General features: G+C 46.4%; 2 protein-coding genes across 2 annotated transcripts in view; both read right to left on the bottom strand.

The window, feature by feature from the left end:
* PPIL2 (peptidylprolyl isomerase like 2) overlaps window positions 1-19,441 on the bottom strand; it is a 76,029-nt gene extending 56,588 nt beyond the window's left edge. Inside the window, exons 1-5 of the mRNA XM_081174973.1 lie at window positions 19,271-19,441; window positions 16,773-16,822; window positions 15,762-15,807; window positions 13,987-14,049; window positions 13,139-13,190 (exon numbers count right to left, since the gene is read on the bottom strand). Of these exons, the coding sequence (XP_081031099.1) occupies window positions 13,139-13,190; window positions 13,987-14,049; window positions 15,762-15,807; window positions 16,773-16,822; window positions 19,271-19,302 (243 nt within the window). The 5' untranslated portion in view covers window positions 19,303-19,441. The remainder of the gene's footprint in view (window positions 1-13,138; window positions 13,191-13,986; window positions 14,050-15,761; window positions 15,808-16,772; window positions 16,823-19,270) is intronic.
* Window positions 19,442-23,859: 4,418 nt separating this feature from the next.
* Window positions 23,860-27,795, bottom strand: part of HIRA (histone cell cycle regulator) — a 64,767-nt gene continuing 60,831 nt past the window's right edge. Inside the window, exon 25 of the mRNA XM_081174755.1 lies at window positions 23,860-24,839. Coding sequence (XP_081030881.1) covers window positions 24,723-24,839 — 117 coding nt within the window. The 3' untranslated portion in view covers window positions 23,860-24,722. The remainder of the gene's footprint in view (window positions 24,840-27,795) is intronic.

The following is a 27,795-nucleotide window of genomic DNA, read 5'->3' as shown; positions in this document are numbered from 1 at the left end:
TTTCCGCTGGAAGGTTATAGAGTGCGCTAGTTATTACTGCAATTAGTCTTATTAATTTGACCACTAAAATAACCACCGATATAATTTTGGGGGGCTTAGAAAAACATAAGCGATGGATCCAATGCCTATCTTACTCCATGGAAACTATTGGATATAACTAAGTCATCTCTAAGTGTCTACTTTCAGTAGAACTAAGTGGGAGAAAACCCACAGACTGTGATTTCTCTCTTGGTTTTGCAAACGAGATTCAGTAACTGATGGACTCTTCATGTAATCCAGGTGTTGGGAGCCAGTCTTCCTCCAGATGTTGCTGGGCCGCAGCTCCCATCAATCTTGACTACTGGCCATGATGGCTTGATAGCTCATAGCAGCTGGAGACCAACAACTGAAGGGCCATATGTTTCTCATCCCTGACATAAATAGTAAGCTAGATGAACCAATGGTCTGATTCTGTGCAAGGCAGCTTCCCAGGTATGGGTTGAAAACAGGGTGCTGCAAGGACACCCACTTTACTTTGATGAAACACAGACAGGCATACTGGACGTTTTTGCTAGAACACTGCAAAACACGTGTCAAAGGCTTGGCATAAAAAATCTGCCTACCTAAAATCTACCACTGCCCTAAAGGCTTTCCCCAAAAACAATCCCAAGACCTGCAGTTTGTTAAGGGTGCTGAGAGCTGTTAGAAGACCCCCTCACAGATTGATCATTCCCATCACCCATAATAAACCACAGATCCCAGTATTCTTTGGGGTGAAACCTTGACAGTTAAAAGTGGTATAAAAGTGCTTTAAATGTGATCTACCACACCAAAGCACAAAGTCCCACAGATATTGAGGGCCAGCTCCAAGGGTCTTCTGGTGGTTCCCTCACTGCGAGAAGTGAAGCTAAGAGAACCAGGCAAAGGGCCTTCTCAGAACTGGCACCCTCCCTGTGGAACACCCTCCCATCAGATGTCAAGGAGATAAATAGCTATGCAAGTTTTAGGAGACACCTGAAGGCAACCCTGTACAGTGGTGCCTCGCAAGACGAAATTAATTCGTTCCGCAAGTTTTTTCTTCTTGCGAGTTTTTCGTCTTGCGATACACGGTTTCCCATAGGAATGCATTGAAAATCAATTAATGCGTTCCTAGGGAAACCGCCTTCAGACCAGGTCCGGGGGCAGTCTGTCCCCCGACCTCTTCTGAAGGCTGGGGGGGGGGACAAGGGCTTTTCTTCCCACCCCCAGCCTTCAGAAGGCTGTTCTGAAGGCTGGTGGTGGGAAGAAAAGCCCTTCTTCCCACCTCCCGCCCCGCAAGCTCCGGGGACAGGAGGGCTTTGCTGCCGAACGCCAGCATTTTAAAAGCCCCTGCTGTCCCGGGGCGATTTTAAAATGCTGGCGGGCGGGAGCGAAGTCTCTGCTGTCCCGGGGAGATTTTAAAATGCTGGGGGTCGGGAGCGACCCCCAGCATTTTACAATCTCCCCGGGACAGCAGAGAAGCAGCCCCCTGCGACCCTCTCCCAGCTGGAGAGGTGACGTGCGCCTATGGCAGGAGCCTCCATAGGCGCGGGTTACCTCTCCAGCTGGGAGAGCGCGCGCGGGGCTAAAGCAGCCCCCTGCGACCCTCTCCCGGCTGGAGAGGTGACGCGCGCCTATGGCAGGAGCCTCCATAGGCGCGGGTCACCTCTCCAGCTGGGAGAGCGCGCGGGGGGCTAAAGCAGCCCCCTGCGACCCTCCCCCGGCTGGAGAGGTGACGCGCGCCTATGGCAGGAGCCTCCATAGGCGCGTGTCACCTCTCCAGCTGGGAGAGCGCGCGCGGGGCTAAAGCAGCCCCCTGCGACCCTCTCCCGGCTGGAGAGGTGACGCGCGCCTATGGCAGGAGCCTCCATAGGCGCGGGTCACCTCTCCAGCTGGGAGAGCGCGCGGGGGGCTAAAGCAGCCCCCTGCGACCCTCCCCCGGCTGGAGAGGTGACGTGCGCCTATGGCAGGAGCCTCCATAGGCGCGCGTCACCTCTCCAGCTGGGAGAGCGCGTGCGGGGCTAAAGCAGCCCCCTGCGACCCTCACCAGGACAGGGGGAGATTTTGAAATGCTGGGGGTCGGCAGCGAACGCTTCGCTCCCAGCCCCCGGCATTTTAAAATCTCACCGGGACAGGGGGAGATTTTAAAATGCTGGGGGTCGGCAGCGAACGCTTCGCTCCCGACCCCCAGCATTTTAAAATCTCACCGGGACCCGGGGAGATTTTAAAATGCTGGGGGTCGGCAGCGAACGCTTCGCTCCCGCCCCCAGCATTTTAAGATCGCCCGGGGCAGGCGGGGGGAAGGCGGGGGGGGAGCAAAGACTTTTGCCCTCCGCCGGCCTTCAGAAGAGGTCCTCTTCTGAAGGCCGGCTGTGGGCGAAAGTCTTTGCTCCCGACCGCCACCATTTCCCTATGGGCTTTCGTCTTGCGATGCAAGCCCATAGGGAAATTCGTCTTGCGAAGCTCCTCCAAAACAGAAAACCCTTTCGTCTTGCGGGTTTTCCGTCTTGCGAGGCATTCGTCTTGCGGGGTACCACTGTATAGGGAACTTTCTAATGTTTAATGTTTTATTATTTCTTTATATGTGTTGGAAGCCGCCCAGAGTGGCTGGGGCAACCCAGCCAGATGTAAATAATATTTTTATTTATTTATTATTAGATAATTATTTAGGGATGGGTTCTCAGGGTGAGGGTCTACTAGTATCACTCCCTAACAGAGGTAGCAGGTAGCTGGCCAGGGATTTTAAAGGCAGTGCATTATCACAGCTAGGTGATAATTGCACTGAACATAGGAATAGTTCCTTTGAAATTAGCAGAGCACTCAGATTCAAGCTTTGGCATTTGAAGAGCTGTATTCTATCAGCTGGCGATGAGCTAGCTCATAGAATCCTTCTTTCAGCATGGCCTAGAGAGGTTGTCTCTTGGAGGGATTTCTCTGCCCCCCCCCCAAATACTGTACCCTATTGTGTCAGCCAGTAAATTAGGTCCCATTAGTTTGTGATGCTGGCATTCAATGAGAAAGGTCCTAGCTCAGTAGGAGAGCATCTGCTTTGCATGCAGAAGGTCCCAGATTCAATCCCTGGCATCTCTACATAGGGCTGGGAGAAAAACCCCATTTGAAATCCAGGAGGGCTGCTGCCAGCCAGTGTAGACAACAGTAAGGTGGATGGACCAGTAATCTGAGACTGGTTCCTACTGTGACAGAGGTCAGAGTCTCACTACTGCAACCTTGGTAGTCTGTGAGGGAGAATAAAATATTGAGACTCTTCCTTGGGTCAAAGGGGCTCTAGGTGAAGAAGAAGAAGAAGAAGAAGAGGAGGAGGAGGAGGAGGAGGAGGAGGAGGAGGAGGAGGAGGAGTTTGGATTTGATATCCCGCTTACCCGAAGGAGTCTCAAAGCGGCTAACAATCTTCGTTCCCTTCCTCCCCCACAACAAACACTCTGTGAGGTGAGTGGGGCTGAAAGACTTCAGAGAAGTGTGACTAGCCCAAGGTCACCCAGCAGCTGTGTGTGGAGGAGAGGGGAAGCAAACCCGGTTCACCAGATTACGAGTCCACCGCTCTTAACCACTACAGCACACTGGCTCTGGTGAAAGAAGTTAGCCTAGAGACAAGCGAAGAAGATTCATGGTGATCTCTGGCATTAACACCAGTGAACTCTAGGATCAAGAGTTGTCCTGAAGGTGAAGGACTTCCTAGGCTTTGCCATAAGGAATAAGGGTTGCTGGGAAGGTGTTTGTTTGTTTGTTATTGGAATTTTTTGATCAAAAGGCATGGAATACTGTAAAGTACAAATGATATTCAAACCAGAATGAAGCCCTGCCTGGAGATCTTGAAGGGATTAACTTTAATATAGTCAGAGTGGAGGATGAAAGAGGAGGAGCTTGCTCAGTGTTCCTGCTTTCCGTCTCCAACAGGGGAAAAGGAACAGAAAGCAACTAGGTCATGTTGAACCCAAACGATTCTAAAGCTCTGGGAGCCAGGATATAATCAACAGATTGTTCCAAGCTCATAAAAGTAATGAAAAGATTGCAAAGAGGTTCTTGCAGTAAACAGCGATGATTCAGACAAGAACTTCCTTGCAACAGCGCGGTCCATATGGACTCATGCTACTCCCACACGATCCTGTGACTTGGAGCCATCTGTAAAAAAAAAATAATGCAACGTAATTTGTTGTTAGCAGCATGGATAATACAGCTGCCGGTAAAACTACAGGGGCATTGTGGCCCGTGGAAGCCAGCCAAATAAATGCAAAGGTTTACAAAGCCTGACGGTCCAGGAAGTGCGTAAGAATATTAGTGAAACAATGCTGTCCAGTGATCATTTCCGTCTTTTTCCAGGAAATGGAAGGCAAGCCAATCATGCATGAAGCTGGCAGCACCGCTTCATGTTGCAGAATCTGGGTTATCATGACGCAGAATTTAAATTAATGTGCAAAGACCCAGTTTGACATGCGTTTTTTCTTTTAAAAAATTAATTCTGAATGGGTTTACCGCACCATTTATTTAGATAAAACAGAAATCAACATCACGGCACGTCATACGGCTGATGCTTGGGGCACCGGTGCTGCCTTTTATCCACCCCCCCCCAAAAAAAACCACACCAGCCAAGAGACTTTTGGCAAGGCAGCCTCCTTTCCGGCAATTAGGAGCAAGCCTAGGCACTGAGCTCTCTCTCTCTTCCCGTCTGCCAGCTGACACGGCTCACCCCTCCCAGGACTGAGGAGGGCAGCCTCACCCGCCCCTCCCGGCTGCCACCATCACACAAAAGCAGGAGCTCTTTGACTGTGTAGGTTAGTGGGGCACCAGGGCAGACCGAAGATGAAACAAGCCGAACGGCTGAAATTGATTGCCCTTCTGCCACGGACAAGTGTGTGATGGATGAGCCAGTCGACAAATTCTCACACGGCCATTTGTCACGCACGTAGGGTGCCACGCTGCATTAAAAGGATTTGTAGCCAACGACATCAAAAGGCTGCGCCAGGCACTGAGAGAAAAGGAGGTCTCTTCCTTCTACCGAGCACCCCACACAGATAAGGGTGCAGCCCATGCATAATCGCTAAAGGAGGGTGGGGGGTACCTCTTGAAGGCAGCTTGGAAGCTGCAGCCGGCACAGAAGTCTCATCTCCTGCCTTTCAGGTAAAAGGTAAAGGGACCCCTGACCATTAGGTCCAGTTGTGACCGACTCCGGGGTTGTGGCACTCATCTCACTTTATTGGCTCAGGGAGCCGGCGTACAGCTTCCGGGTCATGTGGCCAGCATGACTAAGCCGCTTCTGGCGAACCAGAGCAGTGCACGGAAACGCCGTTTACCTTCCCGCTGGAGCGGTACCTAATTATCTACTTGCACTTTGATGTGCTTTTGAACTGCTAGGTTGGCAGGAGCAGGGACCGAGCAACAGGAGCTCACCCCGTCGCAGGGATTTAAACCGCGGACCTTCTGATCAGCAAGTCCTAGGCTCTGTGGTTTAACCCACAGAACTGCGTAACAACAAACCAACATAGGAAGTTGCCTGATATTAAGTCAGAATACTGAACCACCTAGCTCAGTATTGTCTACACCGACTGGCAGCAGCTCCTAGGATTTCAGCTGGCAGTTCTTGCCCTGGAGATGCCACTGCCATGCATTGAATCTGGGACCTTCTGTGTGCAAAGCAGATGCTCTACCACTGAGCTGCAGCCCTTCCCTCAAGGCACAGAAATGTGGGAAGTTAGAGTAATAGAACTGAAGGGACCCCGAGGATCATCTAGTCCAACCCTCTGCAATGAAGGAATATGCAGCTGTCCCAAACAGGGATCGAACCTGCAACCTTGGCATTATCAGCACCATTCTCTTATCAACTGAGCCTTATACAGAGTCATACCATTAGTCCAACTGCTTAAGCATTGTCTACACTGACTGGCAGCAGCTCTCCAGGGATTGAGGCAAGGGGTCTCTCTCCCTGCCCTGCCTGGACATGCCAGGGATGGAATCTGGGACCTTCTGCATGCAGATTCTCTTACTACTGAACTACAATGGTACCTCGGGTTAAGTACTTAATTCGTTCCGGAGGTCCGTCCTTAACCTGAAACTGTTCTTAACCTGAAGCACCACTTTAGCTAATGGGGCCTCCTGCTGCCGCTGTGCCACCGCCGCACGATTTCTGTTCTCATTCTGAAGCAAAGTTCTCAACCTGAGGTACTATTTCTGGGTTAGCGGAGTCTGTAACCTGAAGCGTATGTAACCTGAAGCGTATGTAACCTGAGGTACCACTGTATAGTCATTCCCCAACCAACGTATCACCCACCTGTTCTCATGTTTAAGGCCAGTGCACCATTGTGGTTGACTAGATTCAGGGAGACCCAAGTTCAAATCCCCAGTCAGCCATGATGTTCTTGGGCCGACGTCTACTTTACAGCCAAAACTACCTTACACAGTTGTTTGTTGTGAGGATAAAAAGGGGAAGAGGAAGTGTTCCGGCCTATGCTCCTTAGAAGAGGGGCAGAATAAAAATAAAGAATACGTCACCAAAAATATGCACCTGTCCGTATTCATCAGCACTAGATGCCAGTATAGCTCAAGGTGCAAGTTCTAAATGTCAATCAGCTACCAAGCCAAGTTCAATGGGTTGGTACCAAAATACAAAACCCTGTACAGCTCAGGACCAGGTTACTTGAGAGATGGCCTTATCCCTTAATAGAGCCCTATGATCTGCTGGAAATTTCTAAATCTCAGAAGCCTGCTCTGCAGCAACTTAGAGCAGGGCTTTTAGTGTGGCTGCCCCTGTTCTGTGGAATAGCATTCTCCTCAAGATACAACACATCACAACAGGAGTTCTCTGGGTGGCGTGGAAAACAGAACAGATTTTTAAAAGATCGTCATTCCACAATAACTAGAATGAAGAGTTAATAGACCAGCAATCTTTCACTGACTTGCGGGATATCTTCCGAGAGAAGAAAAGGCTAAGGAGCAAACCCTTATACTAATCTGGAGTGGAGTCCCTAAGATGGATGGATGGTGTCTCGTGCACCTCCTTCTGTCAACTCCTGCAGCCAATCTGGTGCCAAATGTATTGCTCTGCTTTTCTTCTGTCCACATCAGCGAGACCAAGAGGGGAGCATTGTTGTCTGGGCAGCCCAGGACCTCCAGACACACTGCCCAGCCTTGCACTCCAAAGAGGTCACTTCGTGCTGCTAACACAGTGGTTTGACTTCACCCCTGGAGGCGCACTTCTTTGTCTCTCGAGACAGATGGATGTGGCCGCCACCACCAACAAAAACAACAAATTAAAGCCATACGAGGAAATACCCATTCCAAACCCAGTTGGAGTGGAGTTGGCTCACAGCAGTGTGCAAATTGTAGGAGAAACAGAAGATTTACAGGGCCCCTAAAGGCAAGCTGTGCTGCATCACAACTCCCATCAGTCCCATTAGAGCAGGTATAGGCAAACTCAGCCCTCCAGATGTTTTGGGATTACAATTCCCATCATCCCTGACCACTAGGGATGATGGGAGTTGTAGTCCCAAAACATTTAGAGGGCCGAGTTTGCATATGCCTGCATTAGAGCGTTCAGTGGTCAGGGATGATGGGAGTTGGAGTCCAACAACATCCACAGGACACAATGTTAGCTATGCCTGCTTTAATGAAATCCACAGATCTATTCCCAACTGCCACTTAAGCCAAAGCATGCTCACCTGCAAGCTATCTAAAAACAGTAGCTAAAGGGGCCAAGCCAAAAGTCCAAGTCAGCCAGATCTACTGAGCTGTGCATGTTCTGCAGCTGGGCAAGAAAAATAGAGAAATCACAAGACACACCACAGTGTTAATTTCTCTTGAACTGTAACCATAGTGCCGGTATCAAAGCCCAACAATCCAGGTAAGGGATATGACATTATCCCTTGGAACAACTCTGTGGAAGCCAGGGAGGATGTTGCAAAGGTCAATTAATAATGTTTCTCCCCTAAATGGACAGCGGCAGCACTGCACACTCCCATCTGCAGGAGATGACAATGGGAAAAGCATAACAGAAAAACAAGTATGGGAGTGAGTGGGAAGGAAGGCATGAAAATAACTCTCTAATGCACTTGGGGAAGGTTTAGTCATCCCCAGGCTACATTTCAGGAAGAGTTATCAGCATATTATTATTATTAACACTGCATTTGCCAACCTGGCCCCCTCCAGATGTTTCAGAGTACAACTTCAGCTTGCTGGGGCTGATGGGAGTTGTAGTCCAAAAGGGCGCCAGGTTGGCGGATGCTGGGTTAACACATCATAGAAAAGGCGCAGATTTTCCCACCTGCTCCTTCCAGAATACCCATCAGCTATTAAAACCCCCGCAACTTCCATTGGAGGAGAAAAACAAGGCAGACAACAGGCATTCAGAACCTATCACCGGCTGGCTGCAGCGCATACAAAATTTACTAAGAAGCCCCCTGCTAAAGTAACACTTATCCTGTTTGGTTCATGGACAGCATTGCAATTCATAATCATGAAACAGTGGTTCATTAGAGGGATTCCTGGATTGTTTGTTAGTGCCACAAAGGAGCTAGGTGCTCGGAGAAGAGGCTCATTATTACCTAGACTTATTGAGCTGAGTTGTGATTGTGAGAACACGGCAAGTGATTCATCTGCTGCCATGGAGCTGGAAATAATTCTCAATTTAACCTACCCACCTTGGAAGAATGGCAGATGAAGGTGATTGACTACATGGGATTGGCAGAAATGACTGGCAGAATCCGAGACCAAGGAAAAGAGACGGCGGAAGAAGATTGGAAGAAATTTAAGAACTATCTTAAGAAACATTGCAAAATTAATGTGTGCTAGAATGAGGTGGCTTTAAAAATCAAATGGAGTACAGTTGTAAAGATTAAGTTAAAAGAAAAGAAAGGTTGACAATTAGATAAAATTAAGGGTGAGGATTTGCTGAACTAAATATTTGAAATGGGAATGCAGAAAGGGGAGGTATGAGGAGGTCGGTGAAGTAAGTTTTAGGAAAATAAGCTTTTGAAATTATACTTGTTCTTTTTTTTTGTTTGTGTTTGTGTGTATTGTTTTGTTTGATATAATTTGTAAAACTTTAATAAATATCTTTTTTTTTAAAAAAAGGAAATAATTCTCAATTTAAACTAAACATGGCATATTGTTGTTGCAGCGCCACCTTGCACCCTTCAGCTCAGATTGCACTAAGGTGCTAAACTTTGCACCTAGGATGTATCACTTCAGACTGTACTTAGGGGCTCACTCTGACAGAACATTTTCCATACCAAAAGAACAAAAGAAACCTGTGCAGACAAAGCTAGGAATAAGGCTCAGCAATTTGAATACTTCTTGTCACCAATGTACTATTTTCTCCATTGGGAGTGGGGGGTGGGGTCTGTATGGAGGAGCATTCAGCCATGGCCAACTTGCACCTCCCAGTACATTTCCGAGCACAATTCAAAGTGTTGGCGCTGACCTTTAAAGCCCTAAACGGCCTCGGTCCAGTATACCTGAAGGAGCGTCTCCACTCCCATCGTTCTGCCCGGACACTGAGGTCCAGTGCCGAGGGTCTTCTAGCAGTTCCCTCGCTGCGAGAAGCCAAGTTACAGGGAACCAAGCAGAGGGCCTTCTCGGTAGCGGCACCTCCCCTGTGGAACGCCCTCCCACCAGATGTCAAAAGAAAAACAACTACCAGACTTTTAGAAGACATCTGAAGGCAGCCCTGTTTAGGGAAGCTTTTAATGTTTAATAGACTACAGTGGTACCTCAGGTTAAGTACTTAATTCGTTCCAGAGGTCCGTACTTAACCTGAAACTGTTCTTAACCTGAAGCACCACTTTAGCTAATGGGGCCTCCTGCTGTTGCCGCGCTGCTGGAGCACAATTTCTGTTCTCATCCTGAAGCAAAGTTCTTAACCTGAAGCACTATTTCTGGGTTAGCGGAGTCTGTAACCTGAAGCGTATGTAACCCGAGGTACCACTGTATTGTATTTTAATATTCTGTTGGAAGCTGCCCAGAGTGGTTGGGGAAACCCAGCCAGATGGGCGGGGTATTAATAATAATAATAATAATAATAATAATAATAATTATTATTATTATTATTATTATTATTATTATTATTATTACAGGCTGAAGATACAGGTTTACCACCTCAGTGGGAATTACGTCTCACAGAAAACAAAACCAAATACATTTAAAAAACCTTGTGTTTCTTTATGGGGAAGCTCTGGCCACAGGCCATACTAGGTCCCACAGCTGCAGAAGAACAACAGGCAGCCTTAAAGTCAGTGGTGAGGAACCTGATGCCTGACAAGGAGTCCCCTCCTGTGGTTTCTTGCAACTGGGATTCAGAAGCATTACTGCCCCTGGCAGTGGAGGTAAAACACAGCCATCGTGATTCACAGCAGCTGACAGCCTTTCTCCTCCATGAATTTGTCCGGTCCTCTTTTAAAGCCTTACAAGTCAGTGGCCATCACTGCCTTCTACAGGAGCGAGTGTCCACATTGTGTGAAGAAGCACTTTCTTTCTTTCGTCTACCCTGAATCCTCTTAACGTTCAGCTTCATCAGATGCTCACAAGATCTAGTGTTCGGGGGACGACGACGACTTTTCTCTTTTCCACTTTCTCCACCCTGTGCAAAATTTCATACACGTCTATCATGCCGTCGCATTGCTACTCCAGAGTAGACCTGCTGAAGTGAACGGGCACGGCTAACTTAGGTTCATTAATTTCAACAGGTCTACTCTTGAGTAGAACTTTGTTGGGTACAACCCAACGATTCTAAGCATGCACAGGATCACACTCCTGCTCACGGATCGCTTCTCAGCCAGAATAATTCCAAAAGCACACCTTGGGGGGCGGGTACAAGTTACAGAGAAGAGCGCCATGTGCACATCTCTACAAGAGACGAAAACTCTGGTACAAAAAGATTTTTTGGGCCAAACCTTTCACACTTGTATCACAGCTGCCACCTAGTGTTTAAAAGAAATCTCTGCAGATTCCAACAAGACAGCCTCATAATAAATGTCACGTATTTCTGGGCTGTCCTGAAAACAGGCGCAAAAGGTTGAGCTTGGGTTTGACTGTGAAGCACGGAATAATTGCAACCCACAGCAAATAAAAGTCCGTTCTGTTTAGATGCTATCGGCACTGCTAGCCTCAATTTAGGCAAGAGATAACCGCCTTAATCCCAGGAGAGCAAAAAGTTTTCCAGAAGGGTTAATTCAGGAAGCAGCAGAAGGCAGCAACCAAGGGGAGAAAGCAACAATCCACACAGGAATATAAATATGTGAAATAAGTTAAATTTAAAATGATGCTCAAGTTAACAAAGAAATTGAGGGTAAGACATTTATCAATAAACGGAAAGACTTCATCAATAAACGGAAAGGAGGAAAAAGAACACACAGGCAGGGCTGGATTTAGGTTTGATGAGGCCCTACGCTACTGAAGGTAATGGGGCCCTTTATATGTCCAGCTGTCCTTTGTCAACGACAAATTGTCACTGTTTTTTATGTTGAATATATGCTATATGGTAATTTATGGACCTAATAGGTATCTAAAGCCATTTGCACATAACAAAATATGTATTTAATCAATTTTATTTGTTTTTATCTTATATTTTGGAAATGTACTTCCAGTTGTTTTTTTGTTTTTTTTGGGGGGGGGGCCCCCAAGAGAGTGGGGCCCTAAGCTATAGCTTGTTTAGCTTATATGTAAATTCCGGCCTGCATTTAGCTTTTATGTAAATTCCGCACCATCTAGAGAAACTCAATGAATGAATTAAGGTGCATATCAGTCAAATAGTCTTTCCCATATACAAAACCTCAGCTGACTGGCAGAAGCTTACTGAGGCTTTGGAAAGGAGACTTTCCCTGCCTTACCTGGAGATGCTGGGGAATGAACCTGCGGTTTGTGCTTTTCTTTAAATATAGGAGGACCATGTGGCCAATTTCAAAGTGGCATGAAGGCCACAACCGAGAAGCATGGCGCATGCTCTCACAAGTCAGGATGACACATGCGCAAATAACTTTCAAATCAGAATCAAGATAAAATGCAGAGTGGGCTGAGTCTAGGGATTAATGGGTGGACAACAAAAGTGGATTTTGAGAGTCCTTATGGTGGCTAAGATATTTATACTTCAAGCCTGGAGGGATAAATACCCATTGGGTATTACACAATGGTCTACGGCAGTGGTTTTCAATCAGTGTGCCGTGGCACCCTGGGGTGCCTTGAATGACAGTCAGGGATGCCATGGGCAACACTGACCTCTGTCCCCCTTCCTTCCTTCCTTCCTTCCTTCCTTCCTTCCTTCCTTCCTTCCTTCCTTCCTTCCCCTCCCTCCCTATCTCCCTCCCTCCCAAGCCCTCTCGTGTCTGCCCCTCCCAATGGCTTGCACAGCTGTTTACTGCAGCAGCCCTGGCTATAACCTCCATAGCCAAATGGTGCCTCTGGAAGGCACCTCTCTTTAGGGCAGGGTGGGGGCAGCTGAGAGACCAGGGGCAGCAGCAGTGGCTGCCCAGAAGACTCCCAAGGAGAGGGGAGAAGACAGGAGGCTGAGGGGAACACTCCGCAAGGGAGGGTGTTCGAAAAAGGGTGAGGGGCTGCCAGCTCGGCAGGCAAGGGGTGGCATAACTGGGCTCCTGAGCCCCACAGGGGTGCCGCAGAAAGAATGTAGTTTGTTAAGGGAGCCATGTACTCAAAAAGGTTGAAAAGCTCTGGTCTAAGGACCTCACAGCCCTGGCAACGTTTAAATGAATTTCATATATGCATAATTTACATGTGGATACCTATTTGAACATCTGCAGGGCCTACATGAATTTATTTATTTACTCGTGTACTGATGGTCACTGTATCCCCAAAGTGAACAGATTGTGGTCTACTGTTATACTAGAATTATATGTATATTATAATTTGCTTTTGTCTCTTTTATTTCTTCATTAATTTTATTTATTCTACTTCCCTTCCTCGCTAAATTGGCAAACAAAAATTTAATTTTAGAAAAAGCAGAGTACACCAAATCAAGAGTAAATGTGAAAGCTGGATGGAGGCTGGGCAGCAGTCCTGCTGATGGAGTACAATCCCCTTCTTCCCCAGCTGCTTGCTACTTTGGCTGGGGCTCATGGGAGCTGGGCTGTCATCAGCTTCTAGAGGAACACAGCCCCCCCCCACCCCATCCAAGAAAACCTACCTCTCCTGTGCTTGGATTCGTCCCATACTTCTTTATCCAGGGAACGATATTCCTAAAACAAGAGCGAAAAAGATGTAGCGGATCAGATACAAAATCAGAAATGCCTGGTTCTTCCCCAAAAGTCCCATGTGTTGTGGTAGAGCCTAGAGGCTTAGGAAAGTGAGCTGAGAATCCCCCAACTTAAATAGCACCTTGGATATGAGCTCACTTTCCATATCTAATAATAATAATAATAATAATAATAATAATAATAATAATAATAATAATTTATACCCCAACCATCTGGCTGGGTTTCCTCAGCCACTCTGGGAAGCTTCCAATATAATATTTTTATTATTATTATTATTACTAGTGATAAAACATCAAACATTAAAAACTTCCCTAAACAGGACTGCCTTCAGATGTCTTCTAAAAGTCAGATAGTTGTTTATTTCCTTGACATCTGATGGGAGGGCATTCCATAGGGCAGGTGCCACTACCGAGAAGGCCCTCTGCCTGGTTCCCTGTAACCTCGCTTCTTGCAGTGAGGGAACTGCCAAAAGGCCCTTGGTGCTGGACCTCAGTGTCCGGGCAGAACGATGAGGGTGGAGACACTCCTTCAGATATACTGGACCGAGGCCGTTTAGGGTTTTAAAGGTCAGCACCAATACTTTGAATTGTGCTCAGAAACATACTGGGAGCCAATGTAGGTCTTTCAGGACATACATTATTCTCCCCACCTATTAGCAACTTGTGACGATAAGAGCTATGCATCCTAGATGGCAGATTTGCTCAATTTTCCTTCAAGGAGAGAAGAGCTATACTAATGGGAGGAATGGGGGAAGACCACTGAAAAAGTAGCAACTTACAGCAAGTCAAAGATGGTGCCTTCCAGTGTGCATACAGGATATTCAAATGGCTGCAAAGATAAGCTAGGGGAGAGAAAAAAAGAAATGTGGCAATTAAGTAAATGTGAATTAAATATCAGCAGAAGAGCACAATAAGCCAGCAATGCAGTTTTACCGAAATCCTGGGATGGGGACCCCGTGGGCCTTGCATGTTCTGTTGAACGACAATTCCCAACAACATGAAGTTCAACAACATGCCCCATTCCTGACCTAAGCAATGACCACAAAGAAATAGTTCTGGGTCGGATATTCTGCAATTGGTGCTCCACCACCCAAAAAAGAGCCCTGTTCATAGTAGATCCTCACTTAAAACTCTGGGAAAGCCAGTGTGGTATAGTGGTTAAAGCATCAGACTTGGACCTGGGAAAATGGGGTTCAAATCCTCACTCGGGCCATAAAGCTCACTGGTGACCCTGGGCCAACCTCTGTATCTCCACCTATCCTACCTCACAGGGTTGTTGTGAGGGGAAAAAGGGAAGATGGAGGATTTGGGCCACAATGAAGGAAAGATGGAATATACTGTATTTTTTGCCCCATAGGACGCACCGGCCCATAGGACGCACCTAGTTTTTTTGGGGGGGAAATAAGGGGGGGGATTTATTCCCCCCCCAGGTGCGCTGCGCTAATCCCGAAGCTTGGGGCGTGCGGAGCTCCACACGCCCCAAGCTTCTGGGTGCTGGCAAGGTCTCCGCTAGCCATGGGAGAGCCGCGCGGCTCTCCCAAGGCTAGCGGAGCGCTGCGCTAATCCCGAAGCTTGGGGCGTGCGGAGCTCAGCGCGCCCCAAGCTTCTGGGTGCCGGCAAGCAGTCCGCTAGCCCTGGGAGAGCCGTGCGGCTCTCCCAGGGCTAGCGGACCACTGCGCTAATCCCGAAGCTTGGGGCGTGTGGAGCTCAGCGCGCCCCAAGCTTCTGGGTGCTGGCAAGGTCTCCGCTAGCCCTGGGAGAGCTGGGTCTCCCACAGCTAGCGGATAGCTTCCTGAAGCCTGCATTCATCCCATAGGACGCACACACATTTCCCCTTCATTTTTGGAGGGGGAAAAGTGTGTCTTATAGGGCGAAAAATACGGTAAACGCAATAATAATAATATAAAATAAACAAATAAAAATAAAGTTGGGCAACCTGGAGAAAAGTCTCAGATGAAGAAATGGGCATGTTCTGACGAGTGCTTCTAAGCTTCCTCAAAAGGCAATTAGAATCACAGAACTGCAGAGCTGGGAGGGACCAAGATGGTCATCTAGTCCAGTCCCCTGCAATGCAGGAATCTTTTGCCCAATGTAGGACTCAACCCATGACCCTTAGATTAAGAGTCTCATGCTCTACCAATTCATGTGCTATCCCAGTGTCAAAAGAATGCTAAAGATGGCACCAGGTGGATCTCACTAGGGAGCCACAGGTGATTAAGGTGCAAAGGGGGCTATTACGAATGAACATATTAATACTGTCTACAGTTCTGGTCACCTCAACTAAGAAAGGAGAGCGATTCAAAAAGGAGAGCGATTCTAAATGATGGGTTCTAAATGAGTGATTCTAAATGATGAAGGTTCCAGGTTCAATCCCTGGTATCCCAGGCTGGAAGAGATTTCTGTCTGAAAAACTGGGGAGCAGCTGCCAGTGTACAGTATACAGTTCTGAGCTTCAGGGATCAAATGGTCTGACTCTGCATAAAGGAGCTTCCTATTTTCCCCATAAGAATGATAAAGGAATTAAATTAGAATTTAATATTTCTTCAGTGCTCACCTGCAGTGATCAAAAGGTAGACGTCTGAAGTTGGACTGTGGAATTTCTGTTCAATTAAAACAAAATAAAAACATTTCACACACACATCGTGTTCAACCTGGGATAAACAGATTGTTTTCCTGATTATAATGCTAGAGCTTCTGTCTCAGTTTCTAACATTCCTTTTACAATGCATTAATGAACCGTGGATTTCTGATCGATACACCACATTACCCTAAATATCATTCACACCAGTGGGCATGCAGCAGACATCATGGATGTCATTGGATAATGTCACACACACACCCCTTATGCACATTACTGATCCCAATGATGCACCCATGAAAACAGTAGGAAATAACTGTATGTCAGAATACCGTGAATAAGAGGCAACATGATAGTTCCTGCATGGAGTCCACAACGTGGAGAAACTGGACGCAGAAAAGTTTTTCCTCCTCTCTCATAGCACTAGAATTCACAGGCATCCAATGAAGTTGAATGTTGGAATACTCAGGACAGAGAAAATACTTCTCCACACAGCACACTGTTAAAACTATTGAACTCACTCCCACAGGAGGCAGTAGTAGCCACCAACCTGGATGCCTTTAAGAGGATTGGACAAATTCATGCGGGAGAAGATTATCAATGGCAACTAACCATAATACCTATGCTCTGCCTCCACAGTTGGAGTCAGCAATGCTTCTAAATCAGGCACAGGCAAACTCCGGCCCTCCAGATGTTTGGGACTACAATTCCCATCATCCCTAGCTAACAGGACCAGTGGTCAGGGATGATGGGAATTGTATTCCCAAACATCTGGAGGGCCGGAGTTTGCCTATGCCTGTTCTAAATACTAGTTGCTGGAAACCACAAGGGATTTTGAAGCTGATATGCTTGAATCCTGCTTGTGTGTTTCCCACAGGCTTCTGGTTGGCCACCATGAGAACAGGACGTTGAGCTAGATGGGCCATTGGCCTGATCCAGCAGGCTCTTCCCATGTTCTTAAAAGTGCTGTAAATCCAAGCCACATACCTGCTTTCTTTCCTCCATAAAAATGTGTGTATTCTGCACAAGTTATGTACCTAGAGAGAGAAAAAGACAGTTAGGGGGGGACAACAGTTTTGTTTCCAGAGCTAGGAACTGCTGCTGCAGTTAAAGATCCTTCTGTAATCAAAATAAAAAAATTCCTTCCTGTAGCACCTTAAAGACCAACTAAGTTAGTTCTTGGTATAAGCTTTCGTGTGCATGCACACTTCTTCAGATACACTGCACACGAAAGCTTATACCAAGAACTAACTTAGTTGGTCTTTAAGGTGCTACAGGAAGGAATTTTTTTATTTTGACTATGGCAGACCAACACGGCTACCTATCTGTAACTGGATCCTTCTGTAATGATACTGATAAAAATGGGTGTGACATGCAAATTTGAAATGCCTTTTGCAACACAGCTGAATGGAAAAGCCATCTAATAAGGGGAAAGGAGAAGGAAGCTTGTAAATAGCCAAAAGATTTAGGCTACAATCCTAAAGGTACTTAGAAGAAGCAAGCCCCAGTCAGGACCCAGACCCTGGTTCAAATATCACCTTGCCCACAAACTCACCAGGAGACTTGAAGGCAAATGGCTCTCTCTTTTCTCGGTTCCCCATCACCATCTACAAGATAATAGTACTAGCTTTCCTTATAGGGTTGTTGTGTGTGCACATGAAGCTCTCTGACCAGTAAAAAAACCCAAGAACCTGTTTTACAGATGTCAAGCCTTATTTACTGAGGTCACTTTCTGGGCAGAGCTTTGAGTTGCCTAAACCTATACCTGTACCAGTACAATTTTATATAGCTTTTAAAACGACCAATAAACAGCCAATACACATCCAGTGACGTAGCTGGATTTAAAACAAATGCAACCAGTTGAAAACCAGCTGCACTATTCTTGGAACGCATGTGGCGAGAGGGCAACTTATGCAACCCACCTAAACCTCACAGCCTTTTGGACTAAGTTACAGAACTATGATCTAAGCCTCGTGAACGATGCAGTTGGTGTGCTGCGCTGTTGCGAGCGCTCCAGTTGGAGAACAGCCTTTACCAAAGGCGTCATGGGCTTGAAGATGCTCGAACTCAGGACAAAAGGGAGAAACGTGCTAAGAGGAAGGCACGCTTGGCAAACCCTCACCATGATAAACTCCCGCCTGAAAACATGTCCCCACTGTGGTAGGATGTGTGGATCCAGAATTGGCCTCCAGTGTCACTTATGGACTCACTGTTAAGACCGTGTTCATGTAAGACAATCTTACTCAGCTACAAGTGATCACCAAAGAAGAAGAAAGAAGGTGTAAAACTGGAAAACTGATTTTAAAATGTTATTATTAAAAAACAAAACAAAAACAGCAGTCCAGCAAAACCTGGTGGATTTTTAGATATAGATAGATATATTTATATACGCGTGTGTGTATCTATATAAGGTAAAGGACCACTGGACAATTAAATCCAGTCAAAGGTGACTATGGGGTTGAGGCACTCATCTCGCTTTCAGGCTGAGCTGGCGTTTGTCCACAGACAGCTTTCTGGGTCATGCGGCCTGCAGGACTAAACTACTTCTGGAGCAACAGGACACTGCGATGGAAACCAGAGCACACGGAAACACCGTTTGTGTGTGTGTGTGTCTATATATAGAGAGAGAGATATAGAGAGAGTATCTCTCTATACACACACACACACACACACACACATATATACAGTGGTGCCCCGCAAGACGAATGCCTCGCAAGACGGAAAACCCGCTAGACGAAAGGGTTTTCTGTTTTTGAGCTGCTTCGCAAGACGATTTTCCCTATGGGCTTGCTTTGCAAGACGAAAACGTCTTGCAAGTGTTCCGATTTTTTTTCGCTCCCCCCCTTTTTTCTAAGCCACTAAGCCTTTAATAGCCTTTTAGCAGCTAAGCCGCTAAGCCTTTAATAGCCGCTAAACCGCTAATAGCGCTAATCCGCTAATAGGGTTGCTTCGCAAGACGAAAAAACCGCTAGACGAAGAGACTCGCGGAACGGATTAATTTCTTCTTGCGAGGCACCACTGTAAACGGTGTTTCTGTGCGCTCTGGTTTGGTTTCCATCGCGGTGTCCCGTTGCTCCAGAAGCGGGGTGTGGGTGTGTGGGTGTATAATGTATTAACCGAATCATGGGCACAGGCAGGATGTTTGTTAGGAGGGGAGCAGAACCTCAGATTTGTATTGATTTGGGCCTGCAACGCCCCCCCCCCTTGGCTACACCCATGAACTGAATACAAAACCTAAAAAACTAAAGTGACACAACAGCATGCAGAGATTATTGAACATATTTTGTTGTTGTTGTTGTTCCCCGCCCCTGCATTTATATGCCGCCTTTTCTACCGAGGCACCCCAACAGCCGCCCCGCCCCCCCCCGCCGTGTGGTAACAACCTGACAGGGGAGGCTCAGCGGCTCCCGGCCTGCCCACAACCGACCCAGGAGGGCCCTTTCGCTTCGGGTGTGGGAAGGGGAGAGCCGGAGATTTCCACTCACATCTTGTCCTTCTGGTGCTGCCTTTTCCCCATCCTGGCTGCCGAGCTTGGTCACCTCCGCGGTGGCCTCGGGGAGGGAGGAAGAAAAAGCAACGCCACACGGAGCCCAGCCGGTAATCCAAACGGAGGAGAGAGAGAGAGTCTTCTGAAGAGAAAAGCGGAAGCTGCCGCTACTTCCGGTGGAGCGGAGTGCGCCGCTCATAGGGGTCCCCCTAACCGGAAGCACCGAGCCGGCACTTTAAGAGTTCCGCGCTTCTCCGCGCTCCCTCTTCTCTCAACTTTAAAAAATAAAGTGCCGGATTTACGTATAAGCTAAACAACCTATAGCTTAGGGCCCCACTCTCTTGGGGTCCCCTAAAAATTTAAAGGAAAAAAACTTAAGTTACAGCTTAATAATTATTTCACTATTAATATACTTCTTTTTAATTGTATTTCAGTTCAACAATTACTTTGATAAAATACATATTTTGTTAGGTGTAAATGGCTTTAGATAACTATTAGGTCCATAAATTACCATATAGCATATATTCAACAGAAAAAACGGCAATTTGTTATTGCCAAAGGACACCTGGACGTTTAAAACGCCACATTACCTTCCAGTAGCTTAGGGCCTCATCAAACCTAAATCCGGCCCTGGATAAATAAATAAATAAACAAAAAAAGCTTGGGAATCACATTTCCGGGGAATATAAAATAAGCATAGGTGTCTCTTTCGGCTCCTGGGAGACTGAGTAGCTGTCACTATTCTGCACAATGAATACTCAGCAATAATAGCCCTGTATGAAAGCGAGTGGTTTACCTACATTTTTTCTCTTTCGGGCCACTTTTATCGTATTTGCTGTTTGCACTCCACAGAGTTCAGATTGCAATAAATAAATGAAGCAATTAAAAACCAACCTGTATTTAATGCGAACATGCGGCACTCCACTTGAATGAAGCCCCTGGTAGTCCACTGGCCACAGTTGGGAATTAATATATTGCAAGGGCTCCCAAAATCCGTTCTCTTGAGTACAGTATCCTTATATAGCCATTATCAAGAGAGACATAAAAGCCAACAGGCTTGGAGGAATCACAAGATTTGCAGAAATATAAGTTTATACAAAATGTAGTAGGCTATTAGCATTTATATAAGCACTAGTACAATAACACTATACCAATTTATACAAGAATGTATGGGAATATCATATATTGCTTTTTTTTGCATATTTTCGCTTTTATACATGTCTTTGTTGTTGGTTTTCCTCTCTCACACTTTTCCTTCTTTTTTCTGTATCACTTTATTTATTTTAACTGAAATCACCTTAATAAAACATATTTAAAATATTACATTAAAAGAAAAAGATTTACAAAAGTATTAAAGAAATAAACTCAACCCGCCACTGCCAATAGCCCAATCAAGAATGATCATGCTCTAGTGGCTACAGAGGGTTAGTATCTAGGGCAGGAATTCATTGATGGGTGAATCCCCCCCCCCCCATTTTGTAAGTTCATTAGTATCAATTAATGGATGATGGTGGAAATGAATATCTGGCAATTGTGGCAGTTTCAACATTTCAGCTTTGTTTACTAAATACTAGTAGAAATATTAGATCACTCTCTAAGGCAGATGATGCTGAACTAAAGGTAAAGGTAAAGGGACCCCTGACCATTAGGTCCAGTCGTGGCCGACTCTGGGGTTGTGGCGCTCATCTCGCTTTATTGGCCAAGGGAGCCGGCGTACAGCTTCCGGGTCGTGTGGCCAGCATGACTAAGCCGCTTCTGGCAAACCAGAGCAGCACACGGAAACGCCGTTTACCTTCCTGCAGGAGCGGTACCTATTTATCTACTTGCACTTTGACATGCTTTTGAATGCTAGGTTGGCAGGAGCAGGGACTGAGCAACGGGAGCTCACCCTGTTGCCCTTCTGATCAGCAAGTCCTAGGCTCTGCGGTTTAACCCACAGCGCCACCCGCGTACATCCAGCTTAATGCTTTCCTTCATCACAAGTCTCTCTCATGTATGTGAACCTATGCCAATAATAGTCAAAATATTTATTGAATGAAAAAGGAGCTGGGGGATGTACCGGTACACCCTCCTTCCAGTATATTATGGACTACTACAAAGATGCACCCACACACCCAGAAGGGTGTCATGTATGAGAAGGCATTGAATCACATTGAGCCTAAACTTTCTGTGGCTGCAAGACTCTGTCAAATATGGCACCCTCATGCCGATAAGAGCAAAACATGTTGGAATGAGTCCACTTTTGCCTCTAACTCCACCCACATGTTAGGTTACCCACAAGGGATACCTGGATAGCTTACAATGATTATTATTATTTTAAAAAAATCAATATAAACATAAAACAAGCTATAAAATCAAAGGCAACATAAATACAGTATTATTTTTTTGTTAAAACACAGGTGTAAAAATGGAGAGCCATTCTGAGTTTTATAACTGGTTTATTTAACTGGGTTCAAGTTTATACATGACATGGGTTATTTGATGGCCATTTGGGAAGGCCAATGTATCAATTGACAGATCATCTTGCTTTGCATAGAGGTCTTGGGTTCCATCTCCAGATAGAATGGGAAACACTCATGTCTGAAACCACGGAGCGTCACTGCCAGTCAGTGTACCAGTGTTTCTCAAACGTGGCTCCCCATCCGTTGTTGGACTACAAGTCCCATCATCCCTGACCACTGGTCCTGCTAACTAGGAATAGTGGGAGTTGTAGTTCAACAACAGCTAGGGACCCACTTTTGAGGAACACTGGTAGACTGTATTGAGCTAGATGGGCCAAGAGTCTGACATGCTATGAGACAGCTCTTCTTATGAAGGAATGGGGCCCTAGGCCCAGTTCAATTTTTATCCTGCCTTTCTTCATGAAGCAGCCCAGAATATGGTGTGCCACTTGTAGCGGAGACCACCTAACAAAATACCATGAATGCCAAACTTCGGTGGTTAAATATCCATAACTGAATGTTAACCCTGCCCACCCTGGTGTTTGGGTTTCTGTAGTTTATGGTTTGCTCCTTAACTTCCAAAAGTAAATAGTCGCTCTGTGGCGCTGTGGGTTAAACCACAGAGCCTAGGATTTGCCGATCAGAAGGTCGGCGGTTCGAATCCCTGCGACAGGGTGAGCTCCCGTTGTTCAGTCCCTGCTCCTGCCCACATAGCAGTTCGAAAACATGCCAGTGCAAGTAGATAAATAGGTACCGCTCCAGCGGGAAGGTAAATGGCGTTTCCGTGCGCTGCTCTGGTTTGCCAGAAGCAGCTTAGTCATGCTGGCCACATAACCCGGAAGCTGTACGCCTGCTCCCTTGGCCAATAAAGCGAGATGAGCACCTCAACCCCGGAGTCGGTCACGACTAGACCTAATGGTCAGGGATCCCTTTACCTTTTTTATACACTTGCCACAGGTCTTGAGAGCCAGCTGACTGAGAGCCAGCCTATGTCTAAACCACAACCAATCCTTCTTGTGTATGGGCAAGACTGGCTGATATGCTCTTTATTCATTCCATGCATTCAGCCAGATCATCAGCAAGCTAACTAATTGGATCTAATAACCGTAGCTACTCACAGAATCGCTTTTATAGAACAAAGATATAATGTCATGCTCTCTGCTTTTTCAGATGGCTGTTATAAAAAAGAAAACCCTTGGAACTGTATTTTTGTGCAATGTGTAAAACCGCCACAAAGGATATGGTTCTTTATCTAAAGGTCCCTGTCAAAAATATTTGTCCGGAGTTTAGTTGCAGAAACCTAGTCACACCTGGAGAGTTTGTTTTCATTATCAAACAGCAAAAAAAATTTTTTTTTTAAATGCAGTTACTGTACTTTGGTTGTGTCTTTACCTACACTGATGACTGGGAAATTATGCGTGTATTTTTGGCTCAAGCTTTTAATTTTTTTATTTTTTATTATTATTATTATTATTATTATTATTATTATTATTATTATTATTATTATTATTATTATTCTCTGTTTTATTACAGCTTACAGCTAAACAAATACAGCTATTGCCTACCACGAATGCCTCTTCTAAAATGATTTATGACCAACTTATTTATGTAATTCCAATACTTGTGTGTTTGTGCGATATGGCTTCCTCCCTCCCTTTCAGGCTTGATTGGTAAAGATGCTTCAGTGATGACCCACAGCTGAAATAGATACAGTGGACACTCTGGTTGTGAACGTGATCTGTGTGGGAGGCACGTTCGCAACCCACAGTGTTTGCAACCTGCAGCACGCGCAGGTCGTGATTTGGTGCTTCTGCACATGCGCAAAGCATGACTTAGTGATTCTGCACATGCACGAGCGCCGAAACCCGGAAGGAACCCATTCCAGTATTTCTGGGTTCGGCGCGGTGCGCAACCCGAAAACCCGCTACCTGAAGCGTCTTGTAACCCCAGGTATGACTGTACAAATGACTACCGACTGAAAACAAAGGCTGCATTCAGTTTTTGTTTTAAACAGGCTGTGGCCCGTACAGTTTAATGCTACTACAAGCAGCACAATAACTTCCACTTTGTTCTTAGATCAATGCAATGTTCATTTATTATTTGTACTTACAAAACCCCTCCCCCAAAAGCCCAGCCCCTCCCTTTTCAGCTACCTCCCCATCCCACCTCCCCCACAAATGCCTTTTACAAATAGTTAAAAATTAAAAACCAGATGACATTAATTTTGGTACAGTTATTCAGCAATATAGCTGTCATAATTAATGGGTTACGTTTCATTACAACCAGGGTGATTTGGGTAAAGGGGGCGGGGAATTCTGGTTATTGGCCAAATAAAATTTCATATTACAAGTTAGCAAATTCTAGTACAAAAATAGTCCATGTGATAGAACAGCCTGTAATATTTTTTTTTTTAATTTTTATTGTTATTCACAGTTAAGAGAGTCTGTTGGCTGCATAATTCCTTAAGTATTTTATGAATTTTTCTTTTTCTTTTATGGGGCTTCTTCTTATATAACCCAAATATAGGACAGAGCCTCAATAAATCCTTAGCAAAGAACCCTAGAATGAGGGTTAATAAGATATTCAGTTTATCTTCTTGTAATGTGCTTTTCACGGGATATCCAAAACCCAACTGGTTCCCCAGGTAGTCTCTTTGATATTTGTCCCTATGAGATCTAGAATCAAAAGGACCCCTGAAGGACATTCTCCAGAACTTTTCCATGGCGACCACAGGCCACGGTAGCGATGCTCAAATTCCACATGGGGACGGGGTGTGTGCAAAAGCATGCTCTGTTCATCCCCATTTCCCCCACACATTCCTCTTGTCACCTCCTTTCAAAAAATCATCAGTATTTTGCTCATTAAAACACCCCGGGGCCTGGTTCTTCTTCGCATCTCTCCCAGGAGTATTCCGTTCTGACTATGGCCTCTTCCGTTTCCACCTGTTATTAATGCTTTTCTTCAATTGGTTTCTTTTTTCCTTAGGCCAGAGAAAGATCTGCAGAGGCGCTACTTGTCCCTCAAGATATCTAGCTGCTCTTGGTATTCGGTGAAAAGCCGTTGCAAACGAAGGTTCTGACCGATGACGGGAAGCAGTTCCTTGAGGAGCTCTCGCTTGCGTAAGCCCTGCATGGGAAAGGAAAATAAATCCTTTAATGTCCATCACACGGCAAATACCAGAGTTTGATTGTGGGATTACAGGAGACTCCCCACTTGTGACTGACATATGCACAACCACGTATGCACACTGGGAAACAATTACCGCATTTTTCGCTCTATAAGACGCACCAGACCATAAGACGCACCTAGTTTTTGGAGGAGGAAAACAAGAAAAAGAATATTCTGAATCCCAGAAGCCAGAACAGCAAGAGGGATCGCTGCGCAGCGAAAGCAGCGATCCCTCTTGCTGTTCTGGCTTCTGGGATAACTGCGCAGCCTGGATTCGCTCCATAAGAAGCACACACATTTCCCCTTACTTTTTAAGAGGGAAAAAGTGAGTCTTATAGAGCAAAAAATACGGTAATTTAATTCATACCAGGAAATGGAAGAGGAGAGCTGGAGTCCTTGTGGCTTGCGAGGAGATGTTCCACAAAGCCCTAAGAGGACATCAGTAAGGACGGAGAAGAGACTGGATGCTCAGTGGGGCTTTGTTTAGGCTGCTCTGCCTCCCCACCTAACATCTAATGTGTGTGGTAGCGCAGCAGCAGCAGCAACTGTGTGTGTCCTCCAGCCTTCTGCCGGCCCCAGAGCTTCAATTCCAGTCGTGGAAATTTTTGGTAAAGTGTATGGGTTTTTAAAATCTGGATTGGAGAGACAGTGGCAGAGAGGGCATTTCAAGGGTGTTTGGAGGGTGCTCTCCCCTGTGTAAGTGGGGAATCACCTGTATAGCTATGATAAAAGGTAAATCTAAAGGACCCCTGACAGTTAAGTTCAGTTGTGAACGACTCTGGGGTTGCAGCACTCATCTCGCTTTACTGGCCAAGGGAGCCGACATTTGTCCAGTTTTTCCGGATCATGTGGCCAGCATGACTGAGCAGCTTCTGGCGAAACCAGAGCAGCGCACGGAAACGCCGTTTACCTTCCCACCGGAGCAGTACCTATTTATCTACTTGCACTGGTATGCTTTCGAACTGCTAGGTTGGCAGGTGCTGGGACTGAGCAACAGGAGCTCACCCTGTCGCAGGGATTCGAACCGCTGGCCTTCCGATCGGCAAGCCCTAGGCTCCGTGGTTTAAACCACAACGCCACCCGCGTCCCTATAGCTATGGTGGGCTTGTGCAGATTGGGGGCTTTCTCTTTCTGCGTCAACTGTCCCAAAGTAAGTGGCTGCCTGGAGGACGTCTTGCATGAAAAACTAGAGGGTCACAGTTGTGCTGGAAAGTGCTTCATATCACTCACAGAGAACAAATTGACGCATAATGTTCCCAAGCAGGCACTGGCTCACATACATGCCCAAGGATAATCACACAGGTAGTGTCGGGATTCAAGCCATTATCAGGAGAAACTGGTCACTCTCCAGGCACCCGGCTTGAATCACCAGTTGACCTCCCTGTCTGCATTCTCCGGCAGGATCCAGGCAGAGGTCGCGATCGGCGATCCTCCTCAGCGTGAGAAGGACACACCTCTCTTTCCTGCCCCCCCCCCCCGTGGGCAGGGGAAAGAGATAGACAGAAACGTATTTACATGTCTTTATTTCTGTCTTTGCAGCGTTACAGAAAAACACGTCTGCTCTCTTCAAACTCCAACAGCTGAGAGTCAAACTCCTCCTGTACTTCCTGTACAGCTCATATTACACTCTGAGCTAATTCCGGTGCTTCGCACTGTGAATAGACTGTCCCTCTGTTCCCCACGGAACAGTCCCAACATTCCCATTTATGTTTTGCTTTGAAGCTACCAGCTCGCTGCCGCATTGCTTCTATATCGTAACAGGTAGGTGGGTGGAGGAATAGGACCCAACTGCTCATCCCTGGGAGCAGCCAGCAACATGCTTGTTGTTGCCTCCCGACATAAGACAAATTGGGTCCTGCATTGGAGAGGCAGGCGGCTTCCGCTTCCGGCCTCGCCATCAAATTAACTCAGAGCTTTCCTAACTCTTCACATTGGCGACACGCTTTTTAGACATGCATCGTTTCGCAACACAGTAATTCAGTTTTTACTAGCAAACAGGACGTTAAACTAACCCCTTTCCAGCCCCAGGAGGAGCGTGGGAAATGTTTGCATGACACACCTACACACTGCCACTGACACACTAACATGTCGTGACACACAGATTGGAAAGCTGTGAATTAACTGGTTGAAAATAAGGGACTATTAGCCCTCAAAGACAAGTGAAACGTGCCCTGGGTAGCTGGGTTTCCTTCTCTTTCTTCACAGGGAAAAAACCCTAGAAAATAATAATATACAGTCAAACCTCGGCTCCCAAACGCCTGCGTTTTTGGAATGTTTTGGCTCCCAAATGCCAAAAACCCACAGCTAAATGCTCCGGTTTTCAAATGTTTTTTGGAAGCTGGATGTCTGAGGTGGCTTCTGCTTGGGTGCAGGAAGCTCCTGCAACCAACTGGAAGCTGCGACTTGGTTGTCGAACATTTCGGAAGCCGAACAGGCTTCCAGAACGCATTATGTTTGACAACTGAGGTTTGACTGTAATAATACAGTCCACATAACACCGGTTCTGAGAGATCTGCATTGGCTCCCAGTACGTTTCCGAGCACAATTCAAAGTGTTGGTGCTGACCTTTAAAGCCCTAAATGGCCTCGGTCCAGTATACCTGAAGGAGCGTCTCCATCCCCATTGTTCAGCCCGGACACTGAGATCCAGCACCGAGGGCCTTCTGGCGGTTCCCTCATTGCGAGAAGTAAGGTTACAGGGAACCAACAGAGGGCGTTCTCGGTAGTGGCGCCTGCCCTGTGGAACGCCCTCCCAGCAGATGTCAAAGCAATAAACAACTATTTTACTTTTAAAAGTCATCTGAAGGCAGCCCTCTTTAGGGAAGTTTTTAATGTTTGAAGCTGTACTGTTTTTCATATTCAGTTGGAAGCCGCCCAGAGTGGCTGGGGAAACCCAGCCAGATGGGCGGGGTATA

Source organism: Podarcis bocagei (assembly GCF_964188305.1).
Source record: "Podarcis bocagei genome assembly, chromosome: 16".
Lineage (NCBI taxonomy): Eukaryota > Metazoa > Chordata > Lepidosauria > Squamata > Lacertidae > Podarcis > Podarcis bocagei.
The sequence above is the reverse complement of the archived record's forward strand: the minus strand, read 5'-3'. Positions and strand labels throughout refer to the sequence as shown.